Source organism: Tachypleus tridentatus, chromosome 3, assembly GCF_004210375.1.
Source record: "Tachypleus tridentatus isolate NWPU-2018 chromosome 3, ASM421037v1, whole genome shotgun sequence".
Taxonomy (NCBI): Eukaryota; Metazoa; Arthropoda; class Merostomata; order Xiphosura; family Limulidae; genus Tachypleus; species Tachypleus tridentatus.
Window position 1 is genome coordinate 96,301,086 of NC_134827.1, and position 20,774 is coordinate 96,321,859.

Below are 20,774 nucleotides of genomic sequence, written 5' to 3' on the forward strand. Positions count from 1 at the left end.
TCCTTTTAAGCTGAATATGCACATGTGTCATTATTGGTTAATTGAGTCACAGCAACAAATTATCACTAACGTGTTGTAGTTGACCGTAGTACCTAATGCACAAGTAATGTTTTATTTTGGATAGTTTTGGAAAGTGCAGCAACACTGAGCTCTGTGCAGTTCTAAAACAATGTCCCATGAAAGGAGATATTTTCTCCGATGTAACAGAATGTAACTTGTAACAGAATTATGAGGATAAATATATAAATTCAGGTGAGGTTATTCTGGTTGTATTCTAGATAAGGTATATGGATTTATAAATATAAAAGTAATCTAGATTGTCCACTGTCTCTCTTGCCTGGGATTTGTGATCATTATATGCAATAGGTACATGCTACAAATCCTTAAGGGATTAACAAAATTTGGAATGCAAAAGTGGAGATGCACAAACCTTTCATGAAATGGCATTTATATATTAAAATTTGAGATTCAGGGCAGAAATTTGTAAAACTTTTTTATTGCAGAAGTATGCTTATTTATGCCAGAACTGTCATATGAAATTTGTAAATCCATAACATACGGGCATCATTTTCTGCATGCACTTGTCACAAGGTTGGAGTTGTATCCATATCTAACCTACTTTATATGTTAGTATACAGATATATTTGGCTTAAGCACTTGGTTAATAATCCAAATTGCAATATTAAAAACAAGTCCTGAATTTCCCTTTGTAAAAGAATTGTGATATTTAATCTCAAGATATCCTTTCTTCTAATTTATTTACCATCTCTCTGAGAAGCGCACAAGATGATCCCAACATTATTCAGGCCCAGCATATTTTTCAGTCTTGTAGTGCTGATACATGCTCTGCACGAGCTGTTAAATTTCAGCACATCATACCATAGCTACTGTCCAGGTTTTTGGACTGTGAGCTCCGGCCTGACCTACTTCCTTTGTACTGCCTTCATCTCACTCGGTATTCTCAGTTGATAGGTCCAGGCTGTCCCACCTCATTTCATAGCATCAAGCAAACCAAATTAAAATATAGGAAAATCTCCACATGCAGATAGATGATCTTCCATAGGAGGGGTCGAAGAGGAAGTACAACCTTCCTGAACATCCCTGTTGAGGAGAGAACTTCTCACTTTCCCCTCTCTAAACTAAACCCCTGCTGTGGTTTTGTTTCAGTCTTATTCAGTTATATAGCAATAAAATAAAAATTGGGACCCCTCTTGCCATGCCCATCTGTAACATCCTCTTTCACAAATTACTAGCAGTTCGCTCATTTTTAATACTACATTACTTGTAACCAAATAAAAAGCCAAGGTTTTAATCAATCGAGATACATACTACGTTGTTTTCTATACAGAAAATTGTCCACTTTGTTTCTTGTTCAGTTTTATTTCAACTGGAAACACTGAGAGCATTTCTAGATTTCTAACTATGAAACAAGGGCCTTAAATTTTTTAGCTAAGCTCTCAAACATTTTTTGCATTGTACATATTATTCTGTGTTCTTTTAATACAATGCTTAATAAAGTAAATTTGGTGCAGTGGTACCATCAGTATTTAAAAAAAAAATTTATTTATTGGCAGAAAAAAACAACAACAGATAGATACTTGTGTATTTGTTTTATTATTATAGAAATAAAATGTGAAAGTTAAATGATTTAGATCAGATTAGGTAAACTCTTTTGTTTCTTTATGTATGCAAGTGAGTAGCTCATGCTTTGATTCAATAGGGTGATGTAAGTTACCCAGTTGCCAAGTGATTTAAAACTGGTATGCCACAAATATTAAACATGGTTATAGTTTGAAGTCACTTTGGAAAGAAACAAGGGATAATTTAGCTTTATTTTGATTTTTAGTTAGAAATTTAATTCCATATCAAGGGTAATAAGTTCTAATACATTTAGAGTTACAAATTACTTGTGGTTTGGGATTCAGCTTCATAAAGTTCAGAATTGTGAAACAAAATATGGATAGTTGAATTTTTAGTTTTTGACTTTAACTTCAAACATTTACTGTTTTTAAATTATTAAAAGTGAACAACGAACTCAGTTACTTATTTCTAACTTTGTTTGATATTCCATATTAAATACCAATCTCACCAGGGTATAAAAATTGATAATTAAGGATACCAGTATTTTGTAATGCGTTATCTTAAAACAAATTTTAATGAAGCATAAAATAAAAATTAAATCAGCCACTTTTCCAGAATTAAGGTAGAGAAAAAACAAACTAAAAAATGTTTTGAGGTTTTAAACAGAAAACAAATTTAAGGTCTTAAAATGATGTTTTTATTCTTGAAAGTCACTTTGCGCTTGGAGCAGCCAGTACTTTGAATTCATATATTCATAGAAAACATTTTAATGAAAATACTTTGTCTGCAAATGACTTGATGCTCAATAAAAGCTTATGAAACATCATGAAAATACACAAAACAGAAGTTATGGTATTAAAACTAATGGCCAGTTTAGAGTCCGTTGCTCAGTTGTATCAACCAAATAATCCCTTAGCTGTGGAGTTTTTACATTGAAAAGGACAGCTCAGTGCAGAATTTTAAGATTTAAATTTTGTTTTTATTTCTGTATGAATAATAAAAATTGTAATTTTAAAGTAATCTGTAGTGTACTCAATTTTTAGGCAAAGATTGTTTTTGTGCGATAATCTTCAAAATGTATCGTATGGAAATAAATTATCCACCAAGGTTGGTTAAGGCATTTGACTCGTTATCTGAGGGTCACAGGTTCGAATCCCCATCGCACAAAACATGCTCGCCCTTTCAGCCGTGGGGCCATTATAATGTTACAGTTAATTTTACTATTCTTTGGTAAAAGTAGCCCAAAAGTTGGTGGTGGGTGGTGATGACTAGCTGCCTTCCCACTAGTCTTGCACTCCCAAACTAGGGAGGACTAATGCAGATAGCCCTCATGTAGTTGTATGCAAAATTCAAAAAATAAGCATTCTGCAGGCTGTTGCTTGAAAGAAATTAAAGTGCACCATATGGTGTGTTAAACAATTGTTTTTCAGTTTACAGTTGTGCCATGTGGTGCATGTCTCAGCTAAGGGATTAATATAGAAAAGATTTTCCATTTGTCTTTCCCTGTTGATTACAGATAAGTAAGCTGAATCTGATTATAACCAGTATCCTATTCAATTTAACATCAATGGAACATTGATGGTAATTTTTGTTTAAGCAGTTAGCTGGGGCACTAAATATATATTAAAATAGATTGGCTGAAACTTTTCCAAAAAGACTACTGGTTGTGGTTGAAAGCTTTTTAAATATTTAGGAATAAAATCTCACTTGGGTAACTTTCCAGCTGTAGACTTATCTAAAATGTATGTCATATTTTCTAAAATGCATCAGAGGTAGTTTGACTTGTACAGAAACTCCTGTCAGTATTCAGATTTAATAATGAGGATAATTGAATAAAAGAGGAAGATTTTTTTAACTTTCAAATGGTGATATTATCCCCCCTTTCCAAGAACTTTGCATTTCACAACAATTTTCAACTGTTCCTTTCACCTTAGACCCATTAAACAAGGAAATTTGCCATTTTCATACTGGGGGAGAAAGGTATTAATGAACTATGTTGCTAAGAAAATTAATTTAACTTTCAACAAAATAAAGTTCAAATTGAGACAACTAATTTTGCTAATTTTGGAAATTTGTGATAAAACAAATTTCAATATTGAATATGGATTGAAGTGAAGTTAATTGTAAAACAGTACTTTTTAATGCTTTTAACTGTTGTTGTTGTGTAACATTTTTCTCCAATCTACTGGACTTTTAGTAAATGTGTCTTATGTCATATAATCCCTGCTGTCATCAAAACACAAGTACCACATTTGTTTTTCAGCTTTTGTTATCCTTTATTTGGTTTTCAGTGTTTTCCTACAACAAGGACTTCAAAAATACAATATTTAACATCAGTTCAAAATTAATGTAATATTTTAATGTAAAAATAGTGAGGCATAGATCTTAAAGCTAGAACTTGTAAGTTTAAAGTGATGAATGTTTTGGGCATTTACGTATTTGACGTTTCTCTTACTAATAAAATATTGTCATAAGAAAACTAGTTTTAAGTTATGCAAGTAGAATAAAAGTTACTTTTAGGCATTGCTTTTGATACTATAGTTATGGTTATTTTCATGAATTATCAGTGTTCTGTGTGTACTTGAAAGATAGTTGGATGTAACTAAATTGGATCATTTTCTATTGAAGTTCTTCCTTTTGTTCTGATCACTGTACACCACAATATTGGAATCTGATTTTTTTTTCATTATTTTATTGTTATAGTTATGGAAAATGCAGCAGGAATTTTGCAATGAAAGTATTTTCCATCAGCACTACATCCTGGGAATAAATACACTGAAGCTAATTAATTAATTATCAAGTGAATACGGGTCAAATAGACCTCACTTATTTACAAATTTCATAAAAGAAAAAGAAATATTTCCTTTGTTTTAAAGGTAAATGATTTCGACAGTGGCAAACGAATGAGTACAGTGATATTTGAAAACAAGAACTTCAAAGCAGAAAATGCAGTTTTAGACCAGTATGGAAACTACACAAAATCCTCAAATGTAAAGGTAGGATAACTTGGTGAATTAGTTAGTAAATGTTTTATTTTGGTACTGTGTTCCTTTCTTTTTTTTTTTTTTTTAAATTACATTTGGTACATTAAGAAAAACCTTTTCCAATGTAATTAATTACATATTTTTGTATAAATTGATTTTTTGTTTTCATAATTGATTAATTTAACTCTTCCTTTCAGAAAGATATGTAAGAACAAACTAAGAGTTTTTAAATAAGCTTAGGTTGCCAACTTTGGCTTTAATTATGAAGGATGGTGTATTTTTGTTTTTTTTAATTTATATTGTGAATGTGCTCTTACCTTGGTTTTAATATAGAAGCTAACAAATGTTTTTAACCATGTCCAAAGATGTGATCACCTTTCAGGTTTCAATTGCACACTTTTTACATACCAAATTTCAAAACTTTAGTGAAAATTATATTTCTTCATGGTTCAATGGTATTTCAAAAATGATATTTTGTCACGTAATATATATTTCATTATATTTTTATACATCTCTGAGAAGTCTTACCTGTGAATATTATATTGGCATTTTTTTTCTCCAGAATTTGTTTACATATTACAAAGAATGGGTTTATATTTTGTTAAAAACTGTTCAGGTTTTTTCATATGTTCCTCGTGTTTTTATTTTTTATTTGTAGTGATAGTGTAACATCTTATTCCTTTATTTTTGACCTCAGAACACAAACTGAAAAACTAGAAATTGCCTTGAAAATAGCAATATATAAAATTTAAATATCACTTTATATATAATGTTATAAACTGTTGGGGTTTGGTAAATAATCAGAGATAATTTAGTGGGATAGTGAGTAGGTGTTCATGTGGAGAATGACTTGTTACTCAAAGTTTGAAAGTCTTTGAAACAAAACAGTTCTTTGAAGTTAAGCTAAGTTGTGATTACATATGTAACTAACTTATTTTGGTGGACTTAATGGAGAATATTTCTCTGACTAAATGCAGTTGTTGAATATTAGCCATAAGTTTATTCTATTTAGGCAACACAAATAGTAAAAGTATTTAATTGTAAAGAAACTTGCATACAAATAGATGTTGGCCAAATAATTATCATGCATTACCTCAGTGTTGTAGGTTACGTTGTGTCTCTGATAAAACTTTTGGTTTTTGCCATTTTATTTACAATGTATAGTTGAAAGTGGGATACTACTGCAGTATGCTAATGAATGCATATGTTTGTTCTTGTTTTAAAGCCAAAGTTAGATTTTAAAGCCAAAGTTATATATGACATAAGAAGGTTGAAACATTGTGATGATGTACCTCATTTTAATTATGTTTTAATACCTGTACCAGCTATCTTTTAGAATACACTTTGTCACTTTTTAACTTGTAAGGTATTTTGGTGTGGAAACTTCTCAGGAGCTTGTGTTTGTTGTCTTTAGTCTGTCAGAATGGTGCCTTTTAATGCATAGCACCACACTTCTGTTAGGTTTCAACAGATTCTCACCTTGTCCAGAGATCTTATTATATTTGCTACATGAAAGATCTGAATCTTTGTTCCTCTCATTACTAATCTTCATGCAATATTATTTGTCTTCAGATGAATACTCTGGAATGTAATGATTCTGTTTCAGCAGATATCCTTCATACATTACCATGGAAAGTTCGAAGTCTCTTCTTCAAAAGATCAGTTACATCTGTTCTGCTGTAGTTGGTGCATTTTTCTTGTGTTATCTGGTGTGTGTGGTGCATACTTTTTTCTGAACAGGTGGCTTTGCAGTACTGTGCACCATTAGGGATGATTAATCATTGCATTTGTACTTGTACTTTGAGTGTTACAAAACTGAATTGAGTGTTTTTTGACATTTGGCATGATTTGTACTTTTAATATGGTGTTTAGTCTTTAACACTTGTTGTACTTGTTTTCTAAGGATATATCTGAAGTAGGAGTGTAGTGTGGATCACTTATCTAGAGTGGAAACAGGTGCATGATATTAGGCAAAGTACAACTGCTGATATGTGGAACAAATTATCTTCTTGAAAGTGCATTCCTAGATTAATATTGTGACTATGTATTACCATCCTTTAGGCCTGTACTTCATATGGCATGCAGTATGGTTGTTTTCCTATTGCATAATTCAATGATGTCTTGCATTTCTTTAGTGTTAGCCTTATAAACCACTTGATAAGCAGTGTGCCAAAACATTAGTTCCTTAACAAAAATGCCAGTTTTACTAAATATAATCTTTAATGCATAGTGATTTAAGTAGCTTAAATGAGTTTAATGGTGATAAAGTTTACAGAAGGTTAGTGTACTTTGTTCAGTGGTTACCTGTATGGATTTTTAAATGTTCAAATTGAGCATATTTCCTTGTTGAAAATTAAAGTTGGGTGCAAGTGATACTGCATTCTTTATACAGTTTTTTGCCTACATTTTTCACGTTACTCTTGCCTAGGTGACATTGAGTAGCTAAGGGAATTATTTTGAAGTTCTTTTGTCTTAGTTAGAAAACCAGTAAAATTATTATACTTATAGGATGTTGTATACTCTGAGTATTTTGTAATTCTGTGTCCTTATGTGCATTTTTGAAATACATAGAAATTAATGTCCTGTATGCTGGTGGAATAACTGTAGTCTTAGATTTGCAGTGCTACAATCCAGGGTTCATTTCCTGGTGATGGATACTGTGAATAGCCTGATGTAGCTTTTACTCTGTTACAGATTTAGTACCATTACAAAACAATTTAGGCCAAATATGAGTACTGATATTTGTTTTTGTTTCATTTTTAAAGTAACTAAAATATAAAAATTGAAGTTTTAATTGAGAAAACATGATGCAAAATAATTTTGTGATGTATACTTGTAATTTTCTGTTGCTGAGAAGATAGCATTTTTTATATTTTTTGTGGGGATTACAAAGTCCATCAAATGTATGTGGTTAAGGAAGGGAAAATACAAGCTCAAGGAAGTTTGAGGTTATGCTAATTAAAGTTAGGCCTTAAAATTAACATGTGTACTTAATCTTATCATAAATCACCTTGCAGTCAGACTAAGTACTTGTTACATAATATTAAAATTATAAAAAGTTTTAATTACAAAACCTGAGTTTTGTTGCACAAAATATTTGTAATATATACTAAAAGCTTGTACTAGTGTTTTTAGTCTTTCATTGAGGTTGACAAGTCACAGAATATGACCATGTATCCACAATTACAAGAGCATCATAAATTTTAAATGTAAATTGACTATTATGAAAGAAATAGAAAATTATAAATGACCAGGAGTTTGTCAAGTTGGAAATTGAAAAGGGTGTTAAAAAAGTTGCCTGAAAAATGTAACAGTAGTTCTTTAAATAAGTTAGGGTAAGCAAAATATTATGATGGTGAGGTTCAGCCTTTAAAGAATGATAGAGGATAGTATCAGATTATTAGATGGCTGGGTTGTTGCATTTTATTTTTTCTCCAATTTTTTTGTAACAGTGGTAATTTAAAGTGTTCCTCTTACTAAAGAGTTGGTAGATGTGAACAAGATTAAGATACATTGTGTTAATGAAAAATGATGGACCATAAGGAAAGAGCAAGAAAACAAATTTGGCTATTGTTACTTATATTTTAAATGATTTTAAAAGAAATTTATCCCAATGATTATGGACTTGTTTTGCATTGTTGGTAGTAAAAGCTTGGTAATGTCTGATAAAAGATGCTTTGCAAAGTGAAATAACAAAGATTAGAATTTCATTGGATGGTAGATGTGGTGTCATTAGGGTAAAATCTTGCCTTTTTAAATCTTTTGACATTCTTTGAAAATGTTACTGCTTAAGCTATTCATGTGATCTTCACAAAGGCTTTCTGAAAATTCAGATACAACTAATCTACACTCCTACTCTCATCTACTTAACTACATACATCTAGAACTTAGGTCCTTTTGCTTATTTTGATTTACATCAATGATAAGGAGAAAAATGTTTGAGTTACATAATTTGTGTGTGTGTGTGTATTTCCTGTCTTAAAAATTAACTAAAGTAATAACTGTTCTAAAAGTTTAAATTCATATGATTGTACATTATTGAGATGTGCTATTCTTAAGTTTTAATTTTTTGCTATAAATCAACCTGGAGCAGTTAAACAAATATAACTAATGAAGTAATAGGCAGTAATAAATGGTTAGCATACACCACAAAGGATTCTGAAGCCTGAAAACTGTCCTGTAAGTTTGTTTGTTTGTTTGTTTTGAAGTTTTGTGTTTTGATACAGTGAGGCACGTGTCCAATTTTATGAAGTGTACCAATTCATGCACATATGTATTCATATACATGCACTTAATAGGTATGTACATGTCCAGTTTTTATGAAGCATGTTAATGAAACAATGTCAGATTAAAAAAACATTTTTGGTTTCTACAAGTTTGCAAGGTCCAAAATCATTAACATTTAGGTTTGCATCAGAATGTAATTCTGTTTTAAGCTATAAAAAGTGTAAGGCTAGTGACCATAAGTAAGCATAGAAGGAAAAAATTCCTTGCATATTATAGTTCATGTACAAAGTTGTAAAAACTTGTTTGTTTTTTTTAGAATTACTTTAGAGAGCAAGTTACTGGATACAAATTATTTTGGTAAGAGAGAAACATATTTTAAATGATGCTTTATCAAAATGGTTTAGATAAGATTCATGTACTGGTTCTGATGTGGTTAAACAGTGCTTTTGTTAAAGATGGTATAAAGTAAGGAAAGTTTTTTCAAATGATTGTACATATAGAATAATTAGTAAACAACAAAAAAACTATGGAAGTGGATAAAAGTATTTCTGCTGATGTACCTAGCTTTGTTGTAACAGTTGAAACTTTAATTTCTCTTACTGTTATCAGACTCTTGTGCTTTCTGGAGTAACCATCTGAAAGAGTTTAAAACTTGTTTGTTTTTAATGCAAAAAAAAATGCACTCCACAAAACAGTGTACCTTTAGTATAAATTAGGACTTTACAGTGGAAGTTATGCCTGACAAATCTTAGCAGTGTGAGAGTTGTCAAAGTTACTAGAACATAAAATGTTTACACTCAAGCTAGCTTTTATTGAATTTACCTTGTAGAGGTTGAATGTATTTAAAGTATAATAGTTTTTGTATGGAGGACTTCTGTGATGAATATCTAAGAGCCAATCCAATGATGTTGATGATATTTTGTGTACCTGAGTGGCCCTCTCACCTAAGTGTAAAATATGTATACATGTAAACACATCAACTGTAAGTGAGGATCGGATTGTGTTTGTGCAGGAATCCACAGAGAACACACCTTTGATGGCAGTTGGCGGTAGTTTGTTAGAAACAAAAGAGGATCTGGGGGTAGAACAAAACAAATCTCTCTCGCTAGCTGTAACTTGTGTTAAGGTAAGCTAGACTCTGGATGTTTCACTACCAGTAATACTGCTGAAGCTTCCAACAAAATCTGATTCATCTGTGTTTATATAAAACATGCATTTAATCTATTCTGGCTTAAGCATTTCTTGTGTAGATTTAAAGTATATTAGATGGTGGTGGTATTTTTTTCTGAAACAACTTCTAGTTAGGTGAAAGGTCTGTTTTGATGATGTTTTAATAATTTTTAATTATATTAATTTGAATAAACCTGTACAAAACTTCTAAATCTGACATCTAAGTTGTAAGAATGGTATAATATTGTGAATGTAAATTACTGCTATGGTTTACATGATTAAATGTATTAGTTTGAGAAACAAACAATTTGCTTGAATATGCAATAAGCTTTTCTTTGTTAATTGACCATTAACAGACAAACCAAGTATGATCTGTATACTTGAAGCATATGGAGAGAATTGCATTTAATTAGCATACTATTAGATCTGCTGCAGTGACTAAACAGCTGCAGGCAGGGGGACATGTATGCTATAGAAATGACATCTACATGATTATCTCTTGGCCATGTTTGGCAAGTAGACTATCTTTATTTGTTACACTGTATTTAAAGTTATTATTTGTAGATACATACAAACTTGTATCTACTCTTAAGTACCGACTAATGATGCTTGTTATTGCTGTTAACATTTGACTTAATATAATAGAAGTCAGGAAAGTTGCAATGGATTTATTATGATTGAGTTTTAAAATGATTGTAGTTTTTGAAGGTATTCAAAAGTTTGTGTTGAACTTAGTGTGATGATTTGTGATAGTATAAATTTCAGTTTTTATTTGTAATTGGAGTTATTTCATCCATTGAGACCACAGTGTTGGAGGGTCTGTAATCTTGAATACATAAATTATTTGCTCAAGAATATTAAACATCATTCTATTGTTTTATCAAATGTTTAATAATTGTCATTTTCATAAATCTGCAAAACAAAGTTATAAATGATTTTATAATATATAGAGAAAAACAATTCAAATTTAAAAAGCTACAATTTTTAACATGCTACAGTTTTAAGTCCTAAAGCATATAATGGTTATTGGTAATTGAGATAGTTTCTAAAACGTACTTGTTTTCATATACTTAGAAATACTGCTACTACAAAACGAACATACTTAAGTATGCCAATGATCTAGAGACCATTGCTGTTCTCATAAAAGAACCCCTTTTAACAAGGTTGTCAAATATTTTGATCACTGGTATTTACTTGTTAAAAACTCAACTATTACTTTAAAAACATTTCATCAGTTGAATTGTTTTGGCAGGACTTTTAATGACTAAAGAAAAGCACATCTTGCACAGTAAGTTTGAAAACCTGTTAAAGGAATTTGATCAGAACATTATAGGATATAAAATGTGTGAAGCTTATTAGTATGTGAAGGGGGGAAAAGGAAATCTTCAAAACAATAAATGATACAGGGATGTTTTCTAGAAATTGTCATAAATGAAAATTATAGCAATTTATTATAAATTTATATAATCAGTTTAAAGATGCAACAGATCTATTATCCAAAATGATTCAAGGCATTTTGTGTAAAAGAAAAACTCAGGTTTTATTTATATAGATGTGTAGTGACACTTTATTATAATGTTCAAGTATTGTGATGACGAGAAAACCCACTTGTAAAGAAAATTATATATTTAAAAACAGCTGGTATGGGTAGAGAGTGTCTATACTATGTAAAAACTACACTGACAAACACCACGCCAATATTATTTATAAAATACAATGTGATAACTGCCACGACTTCTATATTGGAGAAACAAGTTAAAAAAAAAAGAGGAAACCAGATTCAAAGAACAGTCACCTTCACACGCTTTCAAACACCACAAGTCAAATAAACACAACATAACTATAGAAAACACTCAAATACTAAACAAACAAACATAAACAAATGCAAAATTAAAAGAAAACCTTACTTGTACAACAACTCAAGCCCAAAATAAACCAACACAAAGGAACACATTTATACCTATATTAATAAATATATCCAACATGTAAACACGCCCTCTACATTTCTACGCTCATTTACACAACTGTCTTGAAACGTGGTCAGCTACCGGTAAGTAACCCTTTCTTTCTCTGAGAACCTGACGATGACCAAAGAAGGTTGAAACGTTGTTCGCTCCTCTGTTAGTGTTTTTTGTACCCATACCAGCAGTTTTTAAATGTTATGAAGGTTTGTGAAAAATCTTAATTTTGGATTTCTAAGATCTTATTTTGCACAATAAAAACTTGCTTAGCATTTTGTTCTGTAATATTTGTACTAAGAAATATGAGAATAATAAAATGTATTAATTCTGTGATCAACAGTAAAACAAGTTTGTAAACCATCAGTCACTCTTAACAGTAAAAGTTTCTTCCATACATATGAGAAAGTGGTTTAACCAGTTCTTGCTGTACACAAGTTTTATACAGTGGTTTTTATTACATCCATAGTACAAAAGATAAAATATTTGTAGGTATAAACACATTTCTTTTTATTGTAGTGAAAATTGTATTTTCAATTAAACAAGGTTTTTATTTCTACAGGCAGAAGATGGAACAGATATGAAACTGGACTTTTCTTTTGATTCAGAACTTACCCGCTTAACAGAAGGAAAACCAACAAACACTGCCATTAATAAAAGTACAACTGTTGGACATGCTATTCCAGTTTCTGTTAGCAGTGGTTGTGTTCAGTCTCCCATTTCCCCTTCTGCTGATGAACTGAATATGAAAATAGCATCTGTGAAAAAGGTGAATTGTAAAAGAAAACAAAGCTAAAATATTGGGAACTTTTGAATATCAAATGTATCTTAACCTTTTCATGTGATAGTGTTGAAAGGTTTTCAAACCAGTTGTAGCTTTTAAGGAAAAGTGATGTTGAAATGAGAAACCCATTATTTAAACGGTTAAATATTTGAAATTGATATATTTGAAGTACTAAACTATAATAACAATCAAACATTTTTATAGCTACAGAGATTTTGAGTAATATTTTATTAAAATAAAAACCCACAGTGTGACATAGCCGTTATGTTGCTCTGATTTCATCTGTTGCCATGCTCTTCCTTAGACCACAGATTGTATTTGATCTTTATTGGTGTTTTTTTCTTATCCCATTAATTTTAGAAAATTAATACTGTTATTGTAAAGGGAAAACTGTTAAACATTTATGCCAATTGTCTTATATTTTGACAAGCATTTTCTTGTATTTTTCATAATTCCTTTCTAACAATATTAAATGCTTCTGCAACTTTCATTTGGCCTAATGGTTCACAGGGTACCATTATCCACATGGGTAGAATTTTAAATAATTCTGTAGTCTCGAAGTTTAATTACAGTACAACACAAAAAAAGTAACCAGGGATCTAATTTTGAATATATTATTGTAAAATAAGTATAATTGAGTTCAGTTTACAGTTAAACCAATACAGGTACAGAAATTAATTAATTTTGGTATAAAACTATGTGGAAAGCTAAGAAGACATAAAGATTAAAAATAAATACTGAGTTGTTTAGTAGAAGTGGTAAAGATCCTGTTTGTTGTACAGATTAAAAAATGGTTCAGGGTTGTTTGCAATTGTAGCATAGTTCAGGTATTAATGGTTTTGTGTACTTAATTTAGACAACCACCTATAGAATAAGCTGTAACTGTACAATCAAACCCTCATGTCACATTTAGCTAGGCCAGAAGTTTTCCAATACATTGTGCATTAGACTATGGCTTTCATCTTGTTACCACCACCAAACAATCCCCACTATTAAGTCTGACAGAGCTGACAGTGGATGGAATGGACTTGCTAGTGGCGTTCTTGTAGTTTTGCATGAAATGTAACAAACAATCTTTTACAATTTAAGTTACCTGTAAATTGATTATGAAAAGCCAATAGAATCACTGTTGGTGTATTTTTAAGGTGGCGTATTTCTTATATAAATCTTAACAAATTTTTGGTAATTAAAAAGAAATGGTGATGTAGGTTTATTGTGTTTAAAACTATGGATTGTAATTATTTGATGGGAAATATTTCTATATTTTACTTTGATTAGACATGTCTTGCATTTTGAATTTAAACATTCATATTACACACATTTTAGCAAATAGTTTTGTATAATTTGCCCCCCTCAATTTTACAAGGCAGTATTAATCGATAATTTCTCCTAGTATAATGCAACACATTTTAATTAGCCACTCTTCTCTTTTGTACACCACTCCTTCAAGAAGTACAAAATTACTGAGTACAAAATCTTCGTTGTTCATAGCCTTCAGTTGTTTTGTTTCAGAGCTATCAAATACAAAAAATAAAATCAGACCTGCCACACCCACTTACCTTTGACTTTCTATTGGTTATAGATAACAAAGTTAAATGTTTTGTCTGTCAAATGATTTATTGTATAACATTACGTTCTGAACATATAAGTATGAATTCCACAGGAACGCCAAACTTGGATGAATTTGTAATGGCTCTTGTTGCATAGTTAGAAAGCCAGAACTATTGACTGTTAGGGGTTAATTGTTTGCACTTTGCATGGTATTAGCCTATGCTTTTTGATGCATTACTTAACTCAGTAAAACATTTAGTGTACCACCATTAGTTTTAAAGTATGGTTTATTGTCATGGATAGTTGAGCTGAAAATATTTTCGTAAGTACTTTTTCTCTTTATTTTATTATAAAAATAACAAAATGTAAAGGATCTCTTAGTTAAGGTTAGGTAAAATAAACAATAATATAACATGTTTCATGAGGCATGTATGCAAGAAGCTTGTGGGTGATTCAGTGTATTTGATAGTATCCGAACAGATTGTGTGTGTGTAAAATTGTTTTGATATTTACTGTGTCTTATTTCAATTATTTTAGGTCTGGGAGATAGTCCCACCATTACCCACATTACTAGAACACACTCCTTCAGCAAGCACTCCATGTTCAGATGACACATCTTCAGTAAATACTTCCTCCAGTTTTGCTTCCATTTCTAATTCAGTGGATCAGTCATTCACATCAAGTGTAGACAAATGTCAGCCTAGAGACAATCCTTCTGCCACAATTGAAAGTGTGAAAATAGCATTCAGGTACAAATATTAAATATGAACACAATTTTTTATTATTAGATATAAAAACCCTGCATTACCAGCTAATGTAACAAACATGTAATATTTTCCGTAAATTCTATAACTATAAATTGTGTTTTCTAATTGCAGATCTAGCTCTCCGTTACAGCAGAATTCACCTGTTCCTGTGTCAAGTAAGACTGCCCTAAGCTGTGAATTGAATGTTTGTAAAGTTAAACCACAGCAAATTCAACCTCAGTTGGCTAGTCAGCCCTCTGCTGTTGTTGCCAGTCCTCCACCCATCAGTGGATTAGAGACTGCCATGGCCAGCATCAGAACCATAGCAGGACTAGCTAGCTCTGTCCAAGTGGCTGGAATACCTGCTATCCCAAGCCCACCAACAGTTCTCTTTAATTCATCTCAGCAAGTAAGTTTGAAGTTGTCTATGTTAACAGACTTCTAATAAAGAATGTTAGTGAAACTTATGGATATATGCAAGTCAGAATGTACATGTCATGACCTTTTTAAAGAATTACATTCAAATTTAACTTTATTTAAATTTAAATAATTCCTTAATTTCAAAAGCAAATATTTAAACAAATTCTTAATCTGCTCTTTGTCACATGACAGTGGTGCTGTGACTACTCATAGGTTCCTATTCCTTGTAAAAGCTTGTTTGTTCAACCAGTGAGAAACACTGAATAAGATTCCAGCTTCTTGCTTTGTTATTTGTTTAACTCATACTGATGCACCTCCCATTTTCTGATTAATTGCTGACCTTGTAACCACCACCAAAAATCAAAATAAACCTAAAATAAATTTTATTTCTTTCAATAATGACTTCAGAGTGTAATATGAAACTACATTAACTTATTCTAAGTAGGTTTAAACTCAGAACAGTATACATCTAATGATAACTTTTATTGACTCTTGAACCATGTTCAACTACTGTCTGTGCCATTGAGTTGTAACTTGTGAGTCGTGTAGCTCAGATTAAACTTGCATTAATTGCGTATATTCTGTGCTGCTTGTGAATTATTTTCATTAATTATTTATTGTATCTGATATAACTGTCTTTCCTTCCTGAAAGGATCCAGATTTTTACATTTTAATTTATGGTAGTAGTAATAATAAAAATTACCTTCCAAATCCTTTTTGTTGCTGTCATTTGTAGAGGACATTTAAGCCTGCATATTGTGTACTGATGATAGTGGTGCATTAATTTTTTTTTTAAATTAAATAATTCACCAAAGAACATAGTGACATATAAAAAGCAGACGGTACCTTGTAACTCAATGTTGCTGACTTCCAAGGTACATAATGAGTTGTTTAAAAATTCATATCTAAGTTAGTCCTAGTGATTCCCATGGGAACTAGGGTTGTATTGTAAGTTAATTTGATGTTTGTTTGTAACACAGTGGAAACTGTGACTTTCTATTGGTTGTAGTTGCTATATGATTAAACATGGAGAGAACTACTAATAAAGTCTGTAATAGAGGGTGTGATTTTTCTACTTAGTTCTATAATCAAGTGAAATTTAAGACTGTAAAAAAAAAATTATAAAACTAGAACTGTCATGCTGTAAAAGATACTGAGGTCAAAAGAGTTGAATAGAAAACTAGACCCCCCACTGTCACATTCTCTCTTTGAGGATGTGTTCATACTTCTCTTTTACATTTAATTATGTATTATCTGTGACCACTAGAAAGTCGAGGTTTTTATCTGTAAGATAAGTATTATGTCTTCTGAACATGGTATAATAGATTTCACTTAATTCAACTTTGGTTCCTGAATCACAATAACTAGCATGGATGAATTTGTTACAGCTATTGTTGCATAGCTAGAAAACAAGAAAAATTGATTGTTAGAGGAAATTTTTTTTTTTATATTAAACGTTTTTGGATCATTTAAGTAAACATTTAATGCACTACTAGCATTAATTTTTTAAAATTGAGTGAACTGTCATTTGATATTTGAGAGCAAAACATTATTTCTTACATTTTTATTCTTTGTTATAAAACTAAAATGGGAAGTAGAAAATATCTTTATGGATAGACAAGCAAAATATTTCATGAGGCATGCATCTGAGAAGCTCATGGATAATGTAATTTGATAGCATAAAGCAATCTACATGTTTCCGAAGTGATTTACAATTATAATGGTGCAAATAGTGGTTAAACACAGTTCATAGAGCAATAATACAATAAAACTTAATTTTAAATACCTGTATAGTGTTAGAAGTTTAAAACTACTTAAGATAAACAAATGTTTCATGTTACATTTGATATGAAGTCATTCTGGAAAGAAAAGAGTAATTTTAAGTTGGTATTTTGTGTGTGGTTATGTCAGTCATATTTGACCAATCTTTTTAAGAATTAGGGTATGAAAAATGTGAAGGACACACGTTTTTAAAGATTACACAAATGAAATGTAAGGCTTTTTGAGATAGTATTTGTAATCTTAATGTGAAAATCACTTTCTGTTCAAACTAAATACTGTATATTCAAAGACATCTTTTTTTTAGTTTATTAAATCTGTTTTACTGTGACTGAGTTTTATTTGTATGTGAAAGGCTTGTAATATTTACTGATAGACTGGCAAGTTTTGTGGAAGTATAAACAGTATCTGTATTAAAAGTTAATATTAAATGTATGAAGTCTTGAGTACGAAAAGGTCGTGGGTTTGGTCAGAGTGATGAAGCTCACGTGAAAACTTGTCTCTTTGTTATGACTTTCATCCAGAAATGGTAAATATTTCAGTAAATGAGAAAGGTATGTAATTAAGATTGTGATTGTCTTACTGTTCAAAGATGATGTGGATTACATTATTTACAACATTTAGTTCATTTGATTTTTTTATTCTTTTTTTCTGTTTGTAATCAGTACTTTGATAGAATTCTGAATGTAATTAACATAGTTTTTAAGATAGATGAAATAATTTTTCTAGTCAAAAATATTCAAATGTAAGTTTGAAAAGTGTTTTTTATAAATTGTATGGTTCTTAGGTTATTTTGTTTAATATTGTGATATTGTATTATAAAGCTTTATTCTAATAAGAACCTGCATTATACAGAGTTTTTAGGTTTTTTCTTTTCTTTTATCAGTACTTAAATGTGTTTTTCCTAACACAGCTTCCCCAGACAGGATTATATCAACCCTTACAAATGGATAGTTCCCAAGTGCTCAGCCAGCAGTCGCGGGCAGTAGCAGTGGCTGCAGCAGCTGCTATGGCCCAGTTCACTCAACCAACACATGGATATCCTGCAACAGCTTTAGGAAATTATGGTTTATCTCATCAAGCAGCTCCAGGGCCACAACTTTCAAGTGCATTTGGTCAACAAGGTGTCTTTATGCAGACACCAGCACCACCTGGTGCCCATCAAACTGGAGACCTTTATTCATCAAACCAATTTAGAGTTCAGCCACCCTACCCACAGGGTCAGCATGTAAATTCAAATCAGGTACCAAACTTTGCAGATAGCATATATGGTTCTGTGTTGTGAAACCTTTTACTGAGTTGCCAAAGTGTTGTGGACTAGTGTGGGAATTGTTCATTTTTATGTACATTTAAAACAAGTGATTTCTAGATGTAGTTTTATAATTTCTTACAGTAACTTAATTTTGTGTGTCCTAATAGTATTAACATTTTAAAGTTAATACCATGGCCAGTTTTGATTTTTTAGTCTTTTTATATTTTGGAATATTTCAATTTCTTTATAAATCCTCTGTTTGTGCCCTTGTTTAAATATATTACTTGTGAACTACTGATGATTTGATTCCTGTTTATGAAAATGCTTGTAAACCTTTGTTAATGCATGAAGAGTATTTTGTAACTATGATGCAATTTAAATTCTTTCAGACCATGGGGATACAACTGATATTACCTGGTTTTTATTTTTTAACCCAATTGCATCAAACTTGTGACAATCTTTGCATAAGGGATAGGTGTATTGTGCATAATTTATAACCATCAAACTAACCAAGAGGTTAGTGATAGTAAAACTTTTATGAAAATACACAAGTTATAAGACTTGTATTTTAATTACTTCTTAATTAAAGATTTTTCTTCACTCAGTGTTGATTATCTAACATTCAAAATGATTTGGTTTGCATCTCTTAACCACCTAAAGAAATAATGTTTCATTCTTGTAAATAATAATAAAAAAAGGAATAGATTAATTTGACCAACTTTGTAATCACCACAAAAATAATTAGGGAATCTGATGAGTAAATATGATGACTGCAAATCATAAAACAAAATCGTTCATTCTGAGTAGTTTAGTTTGTAATGGTATACAACTATGGTTAATTTTGTTTGTTGACTTCTAAGTCATGCTTAATGTAGAATCCTACCACACAAGTTGTAAATTACTTTGTGAACCTACAGTTGTATTACAGTATTAAACTACATAATGCATGAAATATTCAAGAGTGTGCCTTGTTAAGAATATTTTCATTATCTAACCTAATAATACATAATTTCAAAAATTGCTTGTTGTAAAATTAGATTGAGTGAATTGAGCCTTAGTGTTCAAAGTGTAATGACTTTTAAAACAAGTCAGTTATACATTTATTTTGTTCTGTGCATTCCAGTTCAGTAATAGGGTGAGGCTGTACTGAGTTACTGTGTGTAATGTATTTTACGAGTTGGTAGTTTTTTAGTTTTATACAACATTTATGAATATTTTTCATAAGCTGCTTGTGAAGATTGTAAGAAAAAGTGTTGAAATAATTTAAGATTTTTTGTTGTTGTTGTTCGTAGCTTCTAACTGGAAATTGTAATGAAAACTATAGAGTTCAAATCAGAATATCTAATGAGAGTAGATGTGTTCTTCTCTTCAACAGGTTCTTAATGTTAATGCCCAGCAAAATCTTCAGGCCTCTCATCTACTTGGATCACAACTAGTCCAAGCCCGAGCACCCCCTACTGGACTAGGACTACAGCCTGTTCAAGCTGGCCCAACCACTTCTTATTATTCGTCTACTCCTCAGGCTCAGGCAGGACCTAGTTTTTATCAGCAGCCAGGAACTGCCAATCCAGGGTCTTCTCTTCAGCAACAGGCTCAATTTCCTGGTTTGCAGAGTTTTGGATCACAGGCAACACTTGGGATGATTTCATCATCCTCTGCTGTTAGCCAGAATTTTCGAGGGTTTGGAGGCCACCAGTTCAAAGGGCCTTTAGTGAACAGCATGACTTCTGGAGCAGAATCATCATCTTCATTACGATCTAGCTCCCACTCTCCAACTTTGGACACAGTTTCAGTGTCACTGTGTGGTGTGTTTCCTGGAAACACTCCAGTCTCTGCTGCAGGGGCTGCTACCTTGCACTCAAATAAAGTTCTTAATCAGCCAGGAGCTACAGGAATTAATAGTGGAGCCAGGCTTGGAGCATCAATTATGAATGAACCTTCTCACTATGGGGCAACACAAACCAGACAAGCTCCATACTCATTTAACCAGCAAAAGTTTGGCCCTACCTCTGCACCAGTGGTTCGACCACCTGTGGTATTTCCTGTCCGCAACAGTTCACCATCCACTAATCCCGGAACTGCTTCTTGCTATCCGAACCCAATTCAACGTCCAGCTAGCCATATGACTCCTGCTGTTCATCTTCAGTCTCAGACAAAAGTTGGGGTTCGCAATCAGGTACGTCCTCTCTTTTGTTCTTTAATTTTCTACAAAAGAAGTTATAATTGTTCTTTTTGTAAGTAATGAATGTTGTGAATTACTGTTTTACTTACCTAGCTTTATTACAATAAAATAGTCATTCCAGCAGTCTTAATTTTGCAAGT

General features: G+C 31.4%; 1 protein-coding gene across 1 annotated transcript in view; it reads left to right on the forward strand.

The window, feature by feature from the left end:
* LOC143247524 (uncharacterized) overlaps nt 1–20,774 on the forward strand; it is a 78,134-nt gene that overhangs the window by 55,963 nt on the left and 1,397 nt on the right. Inside the window, 7 exon segments of the mRNA XM_076495783.1 lie at nt 4,458–4,577; nt 9,805–9,918; nt 12,483–12,689; nt 14,793–15,004; nt 15,134–15,410; nt 18,114–18,443; nt 19,828–20,628. Of these exon segments, the coding sequence (XP_076351898.1) occupies nt 4,458–4,577; nt 9,805–9,918; nt 12,483–12,689; nt 14,793–15,004; nt 15,134–15,410; nt 18,114–18,443; nt 19,828–20,628 (2,061 nt within the window).